Source organism: Dipodomys spectabilis, unplaced genomic scaffold, assembly GCF_019054845.1.
Source record: "Dipodomys spectabilis isolate Male_0828 unplaced genomic scaffold, ASM1905484v1 ptg000263l, whole genome shotgun sequence".
NCBI lineage: Eukaryota > Metazoa > Chordata > Mammalia > Rodentia > Heteromyidae > Dipodomys > Dipodomys spectabilis.
In genome coordinates, this window is record NW_024870940.1 from 442024 (window position 1) to 458719 (window position 16696).

Consider the following 16696-nt stretch of genomic DNA (forward strand, 5'->3'; position numbering starts at 1 on the left):
AGATGAGTTTAACAGTGTAAGGAGAGAAAGAAAGGAAAAGGGGCTAGGGACTGAGCTCTGAAGACACATGCTGTTCAAATTCAAGAAATAGTAGAGGTCATTGTATTCTTTTTTGTTGTTGGTGGTAGTGGTCATGGGGCTTGAACTCTGGGCCTGGGTACTGTCCCTCAGCTCTTCAGCTCAATGCTAGTACTCTACCACTTCCGGTTTTCTAGTAGTTTATTGGAGATAAGAGTATCACGAACTTTTCCTTCCCAGGCTGGCTTTGAACCGTGATCCTCAGATCTTAGCCTCCAGAGTAGCTAGGATTACAGGCATGAGGCACTGGCGCCAGGCCATTGCATTCTTATATTTGAGCCTACAGTAAAGCCTAGGTGTAAAGAAAGGAGTAAAGAAAGGCGATGGAGAGGGTGGAGAGGAGCTGGACTGTGTGGGGAGAGGATGAGCCCTGCACCAAGGCAAAGTGCAAAGTTTACATCCATGAATATTAGCCAAGAAAATACAAGGTAGACGTACATACACTAGGTAAGGGTACAGAGGAGGTCTACAAGACACACTGCCTTTGTTCTGATTCACTTTTGTGTATGTGCATGTGTGCATATGCGTATGTCTGGGGCTTGAACTCAGACCTTTGGTACTGTCCTTGAGCTTTTTTGATCAAGGATAATACTCTACCACTTGAGTCACAGCTCCACTTCCAGCTTTTTGGTGGTTAATTGGAGATAAGTGTTTCATGGACTTCCCTGCCCAACTGGCTTCCAACTGTGATCTTCAGATCTCAGCCTTCTGTGTAGCTAGGATTGCAGGTATAAGCCACTGGCTCTGATTCACTTTGTAAGGAAGAATTTTTTTACCTCTTCAACTTTTTATTTTGGTCACTGTTTTTAAAAATGGGAATATTAAATATATTGGCCTACAAGTTTCAATAGAAGAACAAAATTTATTGTACTCATTTATTCTTGTTTTCATGATATTTTGTTATTTTGATTTTTAATAAATAGCAAGATATCTGCTGAAAACCTCTTGTTTATTTTAGGGGCTACATTAAGTATGAGACCTGCCCCGATTTCAATAGAGGACCTTGAATGGAGACAAACACCTCCCCCTGTCTCTGCCACATCTGGGACCTTCCGTCTCCGACGAGGGAGTCGATTTACCTGGAGAAAGGAGTGTCTGGCTGTCATGGAAAGGTACATGTCTGCTTTTCCTAAGACATTTCCCAAACTTAGGAAAGAAAGGAAGCTTGGCTAGCTTAGGACAGTTTTTATTTCCAGAAAGTAATTTGGAATAAGAATTCTATCTCTGTGAGTATTTTGGTGTGTTTTAAGTGTGTATTATTGAAATAAATTGAGAAATCATAAAATAGGAATTCACATCTAGCCACTAATTTTACTTATAATTTAGTAGTGCTCTTAGTAATTTAAGAAACTTTTAAAAGATGTATTTGACATTATGTCTTTCGTATTTTGAAAAAAAATCTTTTTGAGGTATATTTATCCAAAATACTGGGTAATTATAAAGGAGGCCCTCGTTGAGCTTTGCTCAGCAAGGAGGCCGGTCTCATGGCACGCGCTCCCACAGGTTAGAAAGTACCTGTTTTTAATTTTGATTCGGTAGTTTGTCCTCTCACTCTTACCACCGGTACCCAAACCATACTCGGTACTCAACAATTTTCTGACCTTAGCCTCATTTTTCACATCTGACATGGTATAAATGCATGCTTATAAAATGTTTGCTATAGTTAGCTGAAGCCCTACGATATTATCCTCTTAGTTACCTCCTAAAGTGTTCTCTATGGAATTCTGTTTTGATGAAGAAGTTTATAAGCAGTAGAGTGTCATATTTTCCTGTTTCTTGTCATATTCGAATTCCCTAAATGCTAACTATTTTGCCTACTACATATCTTCATGCTTGATTCATAGTAGATATACATTATTCCCATATATAAGAATATATGAATGTATAATATTATATAGAAGTAATGCTTTTTCCTTTCTCCTGAGCTAATTACATTGTTTATTCCACATATTTGACTTTTGATGTTTTTTTCTCCACATATTTGACTTGAAAACATTCTATTATGAAAACATTTATTATCACAAAGAACAATATTATATGATTCCACTTAGAGGAAATATCCAGAATAATCTAATCTATAGAAATCTAATCTAGGGGCTGGGAAGGTGGCTCAGTGGTAGAGCACTTGCCTTGCATGCCTGAGGCCCTGGGTTCGATTCCTCAGCACCACATAAGCAAAAAGAAAAAAGCTGGAAGTGATGCTATGGCTCAAGTGGTAGAGCGCTAGTCTTGAGCTGAAGAGCTAAGGGGCAGCACCCAGACCCAGAGTTCAGGCCCCACGACCGGACCCAAAAAAAAAAAAAAAGAAAAGAAAAGAAATCTAATCTAGGCTGAGGAAAACAGAGGACTTGAGCCTGGCCATAACAAAGGTATATGTGGCTTCATTGGGGGAAGGGAGAAAATTTCTAAAATTCAGTGTAGTGATACACAACTTTATAAATATATGAAAAGTGTTGAACACTTCAAATGGGTAAATGGTTTAGTATTTGGATTATATCTCAATTAAACTGCTTAGAAGGGAAACATGTAGTATACTATTCAGCTTCACAGATACTGACCTTCCACATTTGATGCTCACTACAGTCCTTTTCAAATGAAGTAACAGGAACTCACAAAGGTAAAATAACTTCCTTGGGCTGACAGATCTAATAAATAGCCAAGCGACATGTACATCTCTAGATAGCGTTAATCATAGATTAACTGAGAAGAATGCAATTTTCATTTGAGTATGCACTTTTTTTTAACATATAAACTTGGCTTTGGTTAACACTAGAGTCTGATTTTGCTAGGTTAACATGTATTGCAACCTTGTATTAGTTTAAGAGCACATGAGAATTTAAGTAGGGAAAAGATGAGTGCTGAAATGATGATTGCTGGCCCTGGAAAGTAGGTATGGGCTTACTAGACTCATACAAGCAATTTTTTTTTCATATTTACGAAGATTTTTGTTGTTAGTTTTGTAGAAGATCTGACTTGAATTGCAATGAATAAAAGAGAATGAGATTATTGATGAATACTCATTGGCTCCTTTATGAAGTATTTGTTATGTGTTAGCAGTAACCTAGGCTACCTCAAGTAGTTTACATATGTGCAAGGGGGGGCTGAGTCATCTGCCCTTGAGAAATTTACGTCTGTAAATCCTGTGAACTCACCTGTGACTCCTGTTTCATAATCCTATCCCTTTGTTCATTCATTAGATCAGCTACTTCCTAGCTGCATGACAAAGTGCTAGTGAGAGAATAGAAATAATTCAGGCCATTTGAAATGAGTAAAAGATGATGCGCCCAGTAGATCTGAAAAGAGAGCTGAGTGAGCAGTTGTGCAGACCTTGCGGCCTAGGAACCAGGCTTCCAATGGCCTCTCCTTTCATCTGTAGGGATTACCTGTAGCTTTGGCAGCAGCTCTTTCTCTGTGGTTGTAGAGTCTGAGACTGACACACAGAACAATGAGACCTGGGTGTTGCACCTTTCTTGACTCAAGGGAGGAAGATAGAATGGAATTTCTAAACCTTATGGATTGTTCTACCAAATGAAGCAAGGTAGGAAGAAAGTAGCAACTTGGAAAAGCTTGGCCAGATACAGGAATGCATTTGACAGTGTATAGCAATAACAGAAGCAACAGGACACAGTGTTAAGATGACCAGCTTTGGAATCAAGTTTTCACAGAAAGGTTACTTATTGCTCTTATTTCTAGTTGAAGTGGCTGAATGAAGACTCTATATTTGAGTATTTCCACAAGGATGGAAATGAAGACAAATGTATGTGTCTGGGTGTGTTTGCAATTAAAACTTATTGCATCTTTTACTCTACTTAGGGAACAGTATATCTGTAATACTTTTTTTGTTCTTACATTCCATATTCATCTTTGATGAACAATATAAAAGCAGTAAGAGATTCGGAGCACTGAAATTTTAAAGAACACATTTTTTTTGTTCTTTTAACATTTATAATCTTCAAAGCAGTTTTTTTTTTTGGGGGGGGGGTCGGTTGTGGGCCTTGAACTCTGGGCCTGGGCGCTGTTCCTCAGCTCTTCAGCTCAAGGTTAGCGCTCTACCACTTGAGCTACAGCGCCACTTCCATTTTTCTGGTGGTGGTTTATTAGAGATAAGAGTTTCACAGAGACTCCTGCCCGGTCTGGCTTTGAACCGCGATCCTCAGATCTCAGCCTCCTGAGTAGCTAGGATTACAGGCATGAGCCACCGGCACCCGGCTTTCAAAGTAGTTTTTAAAATTAATCCAAAATATTCTTCCCAGAAGACCAAGGACCAATATTAAAAACTAGTTTGAGGATGTCTCTTCACCCCAAATTTAAGCATCTAAAAATAGATTCTTAGAAAAATATGTGCCTTTATGAACAAAAATAACATCACAACCATAATACTTTTAACAAACCCAAATTAAATCTTAGCTCCAAAGTTGTGTCCTTGCTGTTAATGTGACATGTTTATAATGTTATTTAGAGACATGTGCATAATACAGAAATGCATTTTATACAAGCGTGTTATACATCCTGAGAGAATTAGCATGGAAGAGACAAATCAGCTTATAAAGCATGTTTCTACATTGTTGCTTGAGGTTTCTGTAATTTAATTCTCTTGGTCTTTACTGCATTTTGGAATTCTTCCCAGGGCAGTTTATTAGTACTTGGATTTTGATTTTAGTCTCTTTCCTTTTTCCTCTTTACTTTTAATTTTTTTCAGCGAACACTTAGACTGTGAAGGTTAAGAAGACCAATAGTTCCAGAAACTAAATTCTATATTTAACTACAGACTGGGTGTGGTTCAAACAACTGCAGAGCCAGCTTGCCTAGTGTTTTGCCAGTCATTATAATCCCAACCTGCAAAAAGAGCATTTCTTTTCCTAGTCTTCTAACTGAAATATGCTCAATTATGGTATGATGATACAGGGCATATGTTTTGGTATGTGTAAATAAGATGAAGACAAAGGAGACTCATAAGTTCAAGCTCTGAGTAGCTTCGGAAGATCTGTGTCTTCAGTGTTCTTATATAGCAATTTTCAAAACAGTAATCTGCTCTCTTTTTTTGTTGTTGTTACTGCTTACTGTTATTTTATTGACTTAAATTACCATTGTGAGGTTTTAAACAGTTTACTTAGGAAGTCTTTCTCCACTTCTGATCCCATTTCTTGAAGTCAAATTTGTCTTTTAATCTGCGTTTCATTTTGTTTCATTCATTCTGTTCTTTGTAGTCCTAAGATTGCAGTCAGGGCCTTGCGTGTGCTAGGCAAATGCTCTATCTACCACTTGGTCCATGCCCCCAGTATAAAATGCGGAAGACTGATCTGATCAGTGGATTCTCCCCTTGGTGGACTCATGATGGGATGGCATTATTGGTAGCTGGGGCGAGGTAGGAGGTGGAGCCTAGTTGGGAGAAGTAGGTCCCAGGAGCCATGCTCTTGGGGCTTTATATTGCCTTGGCTCCTTCCTGTATCCCCTTTCTCTTCCTCCTAACCACCATGATGGAACTGCTGTATTTCACCATGCCTTCCCCTCCACGGTGAAGCAGCACCTCCGAAATTTAAGCTAAAATAAATCTTTCTTCCCTATGTTTCTGTCAGTGATAAAATTTCTTTCTTCTTTCTTCTACATTCAGCTTTGAAGCAGATCCTATTTCATTTGAAAAACAAATTTACTGAGTGCTGGTAGTTCACACCTATAATCCTAGCTACTCAGGAGGCTGAGATCTGATAATCATGGATCGAAACCAGCCTGGTCAAGAAAGCCAACAACACCGTCCAGTTGGTAATCAGAAAAGCCAGAAGTGGAGCTGTGGCTCAAGTGGTATAGAGAAGTTTGTGCAACATATCTCAGGAACAGCACCCAGGTCCTGAGTTCAAGCACCAGGACCAGCACCAACTGCCCCCCCCCCCCAAAAAAAAAGTTGGTCAATATATTTCCCCAAACAATTAGTAAATGTAAAATTTCTAACGATCCTTCTAGTTTCTAAAACTGTATCACTCTTAGATGTTAAATAATTTCTTAATTTGTGTGGAGATTGTTCATTTTTGAGGCCCCATGGCTATGGATAGGAAAATATTTCCCACTCCAGCATTAAATCTTTTACATTTTCCCCAACTTTACACGAGTTACATCTATCATTTTACTGTGACACTATATTTAATAAACTCATCCTTACTGTGTTAGTCACTTGCTAAAAAGATATTACACCTAAATGTAAAAGAGCATAAAGAAATCACTGAATTTCCTTCCCAAACAATCTTGGTCAGATGAATGTGAATCTACATGAGAAGGAGATATTTTCTTTTGTAAGCAGCATTGTAATGGAGAGGAAAATAACATGTCCTTTCTAACTCTAAAGAAAGTTTTAGAAATAAACTGAAAACTAAGAGAAATCTAATTCTTCTGAGTAGAGAGTAAGTTTTTAGTTTTCTATTATAAGAAAGAAGAACTATAGAATACTATAGAATTCTATCTGGGCTGATTAAATGATAGGTGAACAAAAGTTTCTCCGTATTTTTGGATTGCAAAACCTTCAAGGTATTTCATTATTATAATTCACAAAGCCAGAAACCAAGGGAACTGTAACCTAAGCTGACTGACAAACTTGGTACTGACAGACTAGGAGGGTATATGTGAAAGTTCCGTTCCTAGGAACTGGTCTTCAGATACAACTATTTTTTTTTTATTGGCAAATAGGAGTCTTTATTTTTAACTTTCAATGAAGTTTAGGATCAATTACTAATAACAATAGGAATATGGCTGTATAAAAGATCTCATCATTACAAGAAAGTTAGATTTCTGTTTTTTTCTTCCTTTTTCATGAAAAGGAAGTGATCCTCCTAGCAAATATTCCTTTAGTATTTCTAGATCATTATTCAGCTAGAACTATTATCATGAAGATAATTTTTAAATCTGCGCATACTGTATGCTAAGTACCCAATACTTTCCAGAGATTTAACGCTGGTTCACATTCATCTGACCAAGATTGTTTGGGAAGGAAATTCAGTGATTTCTTTATGCTCCTTTACATTTAGGTGTAATATCTTTTTAGCAAGTGACTAACACAGTAAGGATGAGTTTATTAAATATAGTGTCACAGTAAAATGATAGATGTAACTCGTGTAAAGTTGGGAAAAATGTAAACAAAGTCATGTTAAGCAACAGATGACAGATTGTATTATAATAAAATACAAGGCAAATAAAAGGCAAACATACAAGGAAAGACTGAAAGAAATAATAAAACTTAAATCTTTCTTTTTCTTTCTCTTTTTTGGTGTTGCTGGGGTTTGACTTTAGAGCTCTTCTCTTGCTAGACAGGTGCTTTATCATGAGCTACAATGCTAGCTATTAAATAATTATTCTTAATGACATTGATCAAGATGCATTGTAACCATAACCTGACTCCTGGAATTGAAACCCTTTTGTCCAACTTCTTCATAAAGATAAATATTTCTTTAAGTTGTAAGACTTTCTGTTTAAGGATAAATGATAATAGAAATATTTAAAGTGAGACAATCAAATGACTCAAAAGAGAGCAGGAAAAATTACTTTTACTTGCTTCGCTCTTGTTTTTCCTTAGCCTGATCATTGTACTATCTTTCATTCATAGAAACTATTTTGTGGCAACAGAATCAAGTCCTTTAAAGTATAATGCCCGTTCTGATCTCCAGAGTACATGACATGTACTCTGTACCCTGGCCCCTGGTCTTCCTTTCCCTCACTTTTGATGTCATTGCTGTTCTACCATAGAAAATACTGAGACAATACAGTATAAATTTTAGAATTAATAGACATGAGAACTTGAATTTTAAAAGGAGTTTATCTCCTCTTACATCCTTGTGGAATGACTCCAGTGGAACATAATGATCCGCGTCTCCAGTATCTCTGTAAATAGAAGGAAGTTCTTAACATTTATATGAGACAGCAGGAGCCTGGACATGACCTCATTTCAATCCATTAGACTATTTGAGGAAAAAACAACAAAACTTTCCCACTTATTGACAGGTAAAGTTATCCCAATCCATTTCTCATAGCCAGTATAAAGATGAACTGTCCTTAAATGCATTTTAAAATTGGCAAATTATACTTCCTGGTTCTTTTTTGGTCAAACAGAAATAGCCAAAACAAGAAGAATCACAATGTTTCTGAAGCAGATTACAAGTTTTCCCCATCCTCAGGTGGATACTTGGCCTGCAGCTTCGTCTCTTAAAAGAAATACAGCACTATTTCTCTGGTCTCTGAGCCAATTAAATGCGACAAAAGACCCCATATTCCTCATCCTGTGTTGTGGCCACAGTTATGAAGAAATGAAGCAGAGTTGGGAATTTATTGGCACTGTACATAGTAAGTCTCCAGCGGGCATATTGATTTGTCTCAGAATTTGAATTATAAATCTATCATAAACATGAATAGTAATGGACATCAGCTATGGTCTAGTTGGAAAATCTTTATGGAAAGCTAGTGAGATTTTTCTTTTCTGAACTCGAAGGAATATTTAAGCTTCTCCTTTGTGGTAGTCTCTAGGAGAAACAACAATTAATAAGACAGAATATCTTCTTGGGCCTTACAATGCAATAATGCATTAAAATAAGTTGTTATCCCAGCACAGTGGCTCACACCTATAATCCCAGATACTCAAAACTCAGGAGGATTTTGGTCTAAGTAAGACCATTTCAACCAGTAAGCCAGGTGCGGTTGTGGAAGGCATAGGTTGGGAGATGGCTGTTCAAGGGTTGCTCTGGGTAAAGCAACAACAAAAGAGTCAGACCCTAACAGAAACCTAGCTAAAGCAAAACCAGGTGGGGGACATGGCTCAAAGCACAAGGCTGTCACAAGTTTATAAAGCACACGGCTGTCAGTTTCAACCCCATTGCAAGCAAAATAATAAGACTGTTAGACTAAACATTCTAGAAATAGAATAGAAACATCAGTTTGCCATCAAAATACCTTTTCTCTGTAGTATCACTTTGAAGAAGCTTACTGAACTTGTTTGGAACATAACTTTTCAACTCTGGTATTATTAATGTAAGTAGTATTGAATGTTATTAGAATTAATTTGGTGTTTTAAAAGGCAACTGAAAACTCACTTATCTATACCCTGGGGATTTGACTAATTCCCACTAAAAACGGTAGCAAGCCAAAACCCGGGAAATAAAAGGCTAGGTTTAAGTAAAAGTACTAAGTCCCTCTATGGAAAGTAATGTGTTTCTCAGGATAATCACAGACCAGTTTACTCTTGATTCTTAAAAGAATCTGTGTTGCTGTCTATGCTTAGTTTCTTTCTGTTGGATTGGAACTGGGAAAACCAGTTTTCATTTTAGTCACTGTGGCCGTTTTAGCATGAGCAGGCTTTTGGCAAAAGCTCAGTGCAGCCCTAAGAACAGCCATACATAGAAGACAATGAATTGATCCTTCTCAATCTTGTACTATGATCTTCCTATTACAATAAAGACCCATCAACCAAGTAAGAGACTTAATTCCAGATCTCCTTTCCAATCTCTGTGTAAACCCATTTCCTACCTGCAAAGCCTAACAAAATGGACCAGAAGATTCAACCACCACCCAGCGATGGTGAAGTAAGCGGCAGCAAGGAGCCCACTAGCACTGATGCGTAGTAGTTGGCGAACTGGGGCATTCAGTTCTCTTTCCAAAGCACCACAGTTTCCTCTGGTATTATCTTAGTTACCACTCATGTTTGGAAACTAGGAAACCCATGCCCTCTCATGCATATTCCTTTCTTCATTGGTAAAGGAACGTGTCAAGCAACTAGGTGATAGGTTCATTGGTATTCAGTCAAGAGACATGTCTCTTAACAGAAGTACTATTCTCCATTGTCTTTCTTTGGTACAGTTAGGACTTTAAAAAAAAATTTTTTTTATTGGTAATGGGGCTCGAACTTAGCACCAGGATGCTATCTCTGAGCTCTTTCACTCAAGACTAGCACTCTACCACTTTGAGCCACAGCATGCACTTCCACTTTTTCTGCTGGTAAATTGGATATGAATGTCATAGACTTTCTTGATCCGGATGGCTTTAACCGCAGTCACCACATTTCAGCCTCCTGAGTAGCTAGGATTACAGGTGTGAACCATCAGCACCAGGCAGGACTTACTAATTTTAACTTTTTTTCCCTCTCTGGGAACTCCAGAAAAGTTACCTCAATCCTTTTCTTGGTCTTTATAGAAAATTGTATGAGTAAAAGGTATGTACATTAGAAGGAAAACTTTGCAGATGCCACATGGTAAAACATAACATGAAATCACTAGTATGATAGTACTTCATTTAAAAGAAGCTGTTGGACAAGTGATAATCCATGTTCTGCCTAAGGCCTAGTTATAGGAGCTTGTGTACTGAAAATTCAGCTCCTTTATCAAGAGCTGTCCTTGATACCTGGCTATCAAAAAGCAAGTAGGGACTAGTAAATAAAAAAACAGAATCTTAGCAATGAAGGACCATAGGTCACATTTCATGGTGCCCATAGTTCTCAAGCATGGATTTTTTTCCTTTTTCAAACAAGTGATGAAAGGCATGTTATCACCCTGGTAGTGGTTTTAAAGCCTTTTTTTTTTTTTCCAAGCCAGGGGCTGATGGCTCATGCTTGTAATCATAGTTAGTCAGGAGGCTGAAATCTCAGGATCACGGTTCAAAGCCAACCTGGGCAGAAAAAGTACCTGTGGGAGTCTTATCTCCCTCCAATTAACCCCTCAAAAACAAGAAGCAGTGCTGTGGCTCAGAGTGGTAAAATGCTAGCCCTGAGCAAAAGAAGCTGAAGGACAGCACCCAGGCCCTGGGTTCAAGCCCCACTACCAATCCCCCAAAAAATGCTTTTTAAAAAATCCTGCTAATATCTAAGAAATTGCTAACTGTACTGTAGACATTGACTCTTGTATGCAGCTTTGAGACAAACGTCTCGCTATGTAGCTCGGGTTGGCTGAGAACTAATGATTCTCTTCCCTCAGCCTTCAAAGTGTTGGATTAAACTCAGTTTAGACACAGACTTTTACAAAAGTGTATTGGTGCTGCAATTCTAGAGAAAATTTCCAAAGTTTAATTCTTTTCTGTCCAGGAGGGGAAAAGGTAGATGAGTGTGTTAGTTGTCCCCAGAGCAATTAGGTTTCCTTCACAAGGAGCAAGTCCCACTGTGAAGTGGCTGCAGTCCTTGGGTGAGCGGGGGTTTCTTACTGATGCCACCACATCTTTGCTTCCAGGAACTCTTGGGAAATTAGCAGGAGAATGGTCTAGATGATTCATTGCTAAGGAATTTGTACTACATATCTTAAAATTCAGTCAGAAACAGTGCTGTGTCTTAGCTAAGTAATGGCTGTTCCTGTTAGACCATTGAGCCAATGAAGTAAGTAGGAAACCTCAGCTGCAGGTCATGTGACCTTGAGAAGGCATTTCTCCTGTTTTGTCACCTGTTTTGTCAGTTCATGTCCTCACCTGCAAAATAAAGAGGTTGGCCTGGTAATGTTTTCTTCCCATTTAAAGGTCTTTAATTGCTTTGACAAGGGTGTACTCTGTGATATGTCGAAATCTAAGTGTAATGAGCTGCCTGGTAGGCTACCATATTCACGTATGAATTACGATTTGAAAGTGCAATCACTTCTCATGCCTGAATCCTTGGTCTAGTCATAAGCTCTTTCCTTCTCACAGAATTTTTTATTCTAAAACTGTAAGATGGTGCATAACTGTAAAAATGTCCAACTCTGGCCTAGCACTAGCCACTGCTATCCTGGCTACTCAAGAAACTGAGATCTGAGTGTCATGGACAGAGATAGCCTGGTCAGAAAAACTCTTGAGACTCTTATCTTCAATTAACCAGCATAAAGCTGGAAGTGGAGCTGTGGCTCAAGTGATAGAGTACCGACCTTGAGAAGGAAAAGCTAAAAGATTCCAAGCCCCAGCACTGGCACAAAACAAAACAAAACCCAAATTCTGTAATAGAACCCACTTGTATTTTATCTTTTTCCTATATTCACACCTTTTAAAAGCTTAGAATTAAAAATGAATTCATTTGTAAAATTGACATGAATGTGTAGGACAGCATTGCTTTGTTGTGCTATAGTGTACTTAAAAATAATTATATCCAGGCTTACACCTATAATCCTTGCTACTCAGGAGACTGAGGACTAAGGATCACAGTTTGAAGCCAGCCCAGGCAGAAAAGTTCATAAGACTCTTATCTTCAGTCAACTAGCAAAAATCCCAAAGGGGAGGTGTGGCTCAAGTAATAGAGTGCCAGCAAAAAGCAAGAGTCCTAGGCCCTGAGTTCAAGCCCCCCCCCCAAAAAAAAAGAATAATTATATGTAATTTCCACTTTCCTCATTCTTTGAAACAGAAAACTTTATTTTCAAATATTGTTTTCCTGAATTATACTTATGACTTGCTTAATATATAAAATAGACAAATACAGTGAAGTAGAAGGTAGAAGACTAAAATATCTCTTCATATTGGCATTCCAAAATAATAACATTAGCATTTGGTATATTTTTCGGTCTCTATGACGTACTAAGTAGCCCATTCTGTCCTTCGCTTGTGGCCATGCTGCGTGACCCTCCCAAGCGCTAGGGGTACTGATATGTAATCATTAGCCCAATTTTTAGGCAACATTTATTGAAAAATTGATACAAACACATCATTGAACATTCAGCAAACACTGGGTATAAAAACTATTTACAAATGTTTATTTTTATATTTGTAAATAAATGTAGACTATTATACCAATGAATACATTGAAACATTTAGGTTTTTGTTTTTTCTCTCTCTCCTCTCTCTCATTGTAAATGTAATTGGAATAATTGCTACATATGGTTTTATAACCTACTTTTTTTTAAACTGGTGTTTTCCATCACTAAATACTCTGAAAATGTATTTTAACTCACTTCTTGTTCACATGCCTGTATCACAGTTTCTTTAACCATTGCTACTTTAATAAACAATAGTAAATGTCAAAACAAGGTAGCAGCTGGGCTTCAATGGCTCACACCTGTCATCCTAACTACTCAGGAGGCTGAATCTAATCGAGGTTCAAAGCTAGCCTGGGCAGGAAAGTCTGTGAGACTCTTATCTCCAATAAATCACTCAGAAAACCAGAAGTGGCTCTGTGGCTCAAGTGGTAGAACGCTAGCCTTGAGCTAAAGAGCTGAGGGACAGTGCTTATCCAGAGTTCAAGCCCCACAACTGCAAAAAAAATAAATAAATAAACAGTAGCAGTTCAACTTGCATTGAGGAAGGAAGGAAGTTTTCAGTGAAGTTAAAACTTGTCTGCATTTGACAGGCTATTTATAGAAACACCTGCTTATCCCACATACTTGCCAGGTGTATTTCTATAGTAAAACGAAGTTCACCAGGCTATGATAGTTCAATCACCTTGTCTCTTAAAACCACCCCATTCTTTTGGCAGTGGCCTCCTTTTACTGAATTTCTGTTTCCTACCAGCTCACTGAGACACAAAAGGAGGAATTCTCCGACTGCAATTTTTATAGACTTTAGTGTTACTGAAATGAAAGTGCTTGAAGGACATTTCCATTTGTTACTAGCTTATAGTCTCTCATGTCATGTAAATTATTTTGCCGCTTTTCATTTTAATTCCTTGCTGTCACTGTCTAGCAAAAATGACCCTTTTTTTTCTCTGAAGAGACTCTCTGATCATTCAGCTGGTATTGTCCTTTGTCTATGCAAGGATAGTGCCCTAAGGGTTTATTTACCATCTTTTTATTGCTGCCTGTAGATGCTTCTGTTTACCTTTCTCTCCTTTTAAAAATTTTGTATTAGAAAATGTCTAGAGCTATAAACAATCTTAGAGAATACGACTGTGTTTGGGGCTCCAGGGCTTCGTTTAGGAGTTAAGTCCCCTTTAGGAACTAACAGCCAAAGTCTCTGAATGGCATAAATATTCCTACAAAATAATCTGAAGGTCAGAATGCTGGAATGTGAATGGCAAATAGTGTGTCATGTCTGGGGCTGTCCAAAAGGCATTTTGCTAGATTCAGAAGTATCTGTGTCTATGCCTTAACCTTCTCAGGTCTTCTCTTACGCTATTGCCACAGCTGTGTAATGGGTTTCTGCCTCTAATATTAAGAAATACTGCCCTATAAACCATCTTTGATCCTAGAATATCCCTGAGTTAGGCCATAGCTCCTAGTTGCCTAAAAATTGAACTCCATACTCAATCTAGACCCAAATTTCCCTTCAGTTTGATCACCAACCACCTCATTTCATTCACCATACATTCTTGGCCATATTGAATTCCCTCCAGTCTCAGAATATTGTAGATTCTTTGATAGCTGCTTTCCGTGTACACGTTTCCCCTGCCCTGCTTTACTCACTGTCCCCCACCCCTGCCCCTTCTCCAGAGTCCTGCTCTCATTCAGGTTCCTGTCTGCTACAGAGCAAAGCACTTACTGAATTCTGTGTAACCGAAATGACTCCTTTTACACTGCGTACCTGTAGTTCCTGTAACTACAATGAGGTTTTTTTCTAGTTATCTTTGCCACCCTTTCTATAATCAGTTATCTTGTTAAAAACAAAGACTCATCAGTTTGGTTGATTAAATGAATAATTAGACCTGTTTCCCAGCTTCACGGACAGTCCATTTGGTTGTGTGAAATTAAAAAGCGAGCACTATTCTGGTGTAATTATGTTCACCTACAACTTTGGTTAAAACTAACAAATGTACCTGGAGAAGATAGTGTGCAGCATGGTGAGATCCCAGCAGTCTTTCTCCTGGAAGACATCAACAGGTGTAGCTCAAATGGTAGAGCACCAACTATGAGGGAAAAGGCCAAGTGAGAGTGAGTTCAAACCCTGATACTGGCACGCACATGCGCATGTACACGCACATGCACACACACACACACACAGAGCAATATTTGCACTATATCCTAAAAGATAGGCAAGATTTGCATTGGCAGAAAGGAAGAGCAGAGAAAGACATGAGGAAGGCTCAGAGCTGCAGAGTTTACAAGGTTATTCCATTTTCCTAAACTATAGCATACATACGTAGATGTAGCAGCAGATAAAAAGACAGGAGCACATGAGAAGACTGAACACCTGAAAACCTTTGAAAATCTGTTAACAGAGTGGTACTGCTGCTTAGAGATATGCATGAGGAATAGTAATCAGACATAGAAAGGGGCCTGGTGATGGTACAAGCTTTCTAGTCAGTTGGAAATTATCATGAGGTAAAATAGCCATAGAGCTGTTATTTTAAATGGGACCTTGGGTCTTAGCAGGTACCATATGCTCGGTACCATGTTCTATTTAAGGTCTTGATTGTAAAACACATCTTATTTTACATACCAGTGAGAGAGAGAAAAAATGCTGCCACACTTAATTTTAAAACATTACCATTTATAAAGCGTGTCCTGATTTTAGAGGTGATATAGTAAAGAGGTGCGCATTGTATAATCAGTGTATCTAGTCATTGCATTGGCATAGAAAGGCTGGGGAATACAAGACAGAAAGGAAAATTTGAGGGGAAAAGAAAATGGAAGAAAGGAAGACAAGATCAAAGACACAAGTAGGGGCCAGGCCCAGTGACGCATACCTTAGGAGACAACCAGTGGAGGATCATAGTCTGCCACAGACCCTGTCTGAAAGACTAAAAAACAAAATTATTTGGTGTGGTGCCGTCACGGCCCTAAGTTCAAATCCTCAGTACTGCTGGAAAGTGGAGAAGTTGACACTAAAAAGAGGGATGATATATACATTTTCTCTGCTATGAGACAAAGAAATGAATAATCAATGACCTAAGGAAGGGTGTTTTGGTTTGAAGTGTGGTGTGTGTGTGTGTGTGTGTGTGTGTGTGTGTGTGTGTGTGTGTGTGTGTGTGTGTGTGTGTGTGTGTGTGTGTGTGTGTGTGTATGTGTGTGTGTGTGTATGTGTGGTGTGTGTGCGCGCGCGCGCCAGTTCTGGGGCTTGAATTCAAGGTCTTGTGCTCTCGGTGGGGTTTCTTGCTTGTAGCTAGCATTCTATCACTTGAGTCTTTACTACATGGTGAAGGAAGTTGGAAAGCTAAAAGATGAAGCCCACTGATATTAAATAACATCCATTTTGGCAAATAGAAGGCAAAGTCATAATCAAAAAGAGTAACGGGTTGGGAAGGTGGCTCAGTGGTAGAGTGCTTGCCTTGCATGCATGAGGCCCTGGGTTCCATTCCTTAGCACCACATAAGCACAAAAAGCTGGAAGTGGTGCTGTGGCTCAAGTAGTAGAGCACTAGCCTTGAGCTGAAGAGCCCAGGGACAGTGCCCAGGCCCAGAGTTCAGGCGCCATGACCAACAACAACAACAAAAGTAACAGTGGTAGGTTTCAGGGTTTGGGACACCAAAGTGCAGAGGTTTCGGGTAAGTAGGGCTGAAAGATAAGGTCTGAAAGAATTCACACCACAGGTGAGGGCCCAGTTCCGACTGAAGAGCAAGAAGTCATAAAGGAACCAACTGGCCCTATTTTATGACTTTGTCCAAGAACACTTGGTACCCTGAGAGAAGGATGGGAGAAAAATGCAAGGTTCTTTCTGAAGGGTAGGAGACTGGCTGGACAGGTATAGTGGAAGCACAGAAAAGGTCAGCAGCCCAGGTTTCTTCGCAGGAGCATTGTAGATTTCACTTGTTGTAAAGTTCAGGCAGGAAATGAAAGGT

The 16696-nt window shown here is 38.8% G+C and overlaps 1 protein-coding gene across 7 annotated transcripts in view; it reads left to right on the forward strand.

Moving 5' to 3' along the window:
* Positions 1–16696, forward strand: part of Hmbox1 (homeobox containing 1) — a 99697-nt gene that overhangs the window by 63271 nt on the left and 19730 nt on the right. For all 7 annotated transcript variants that reach the window (XM_042699823.1, XM_042699824.1, XM_042699827.1 and 4 more), the window contains exon 6: positions 1037–1190. In XM_042699823.1, the coding sequence (XP_042555757.1) occupies positions 1037–1190 (154 nt within the window). The remainder of the gene's footprint in view (positions 1–1036; positions 1191–16696) is intronic.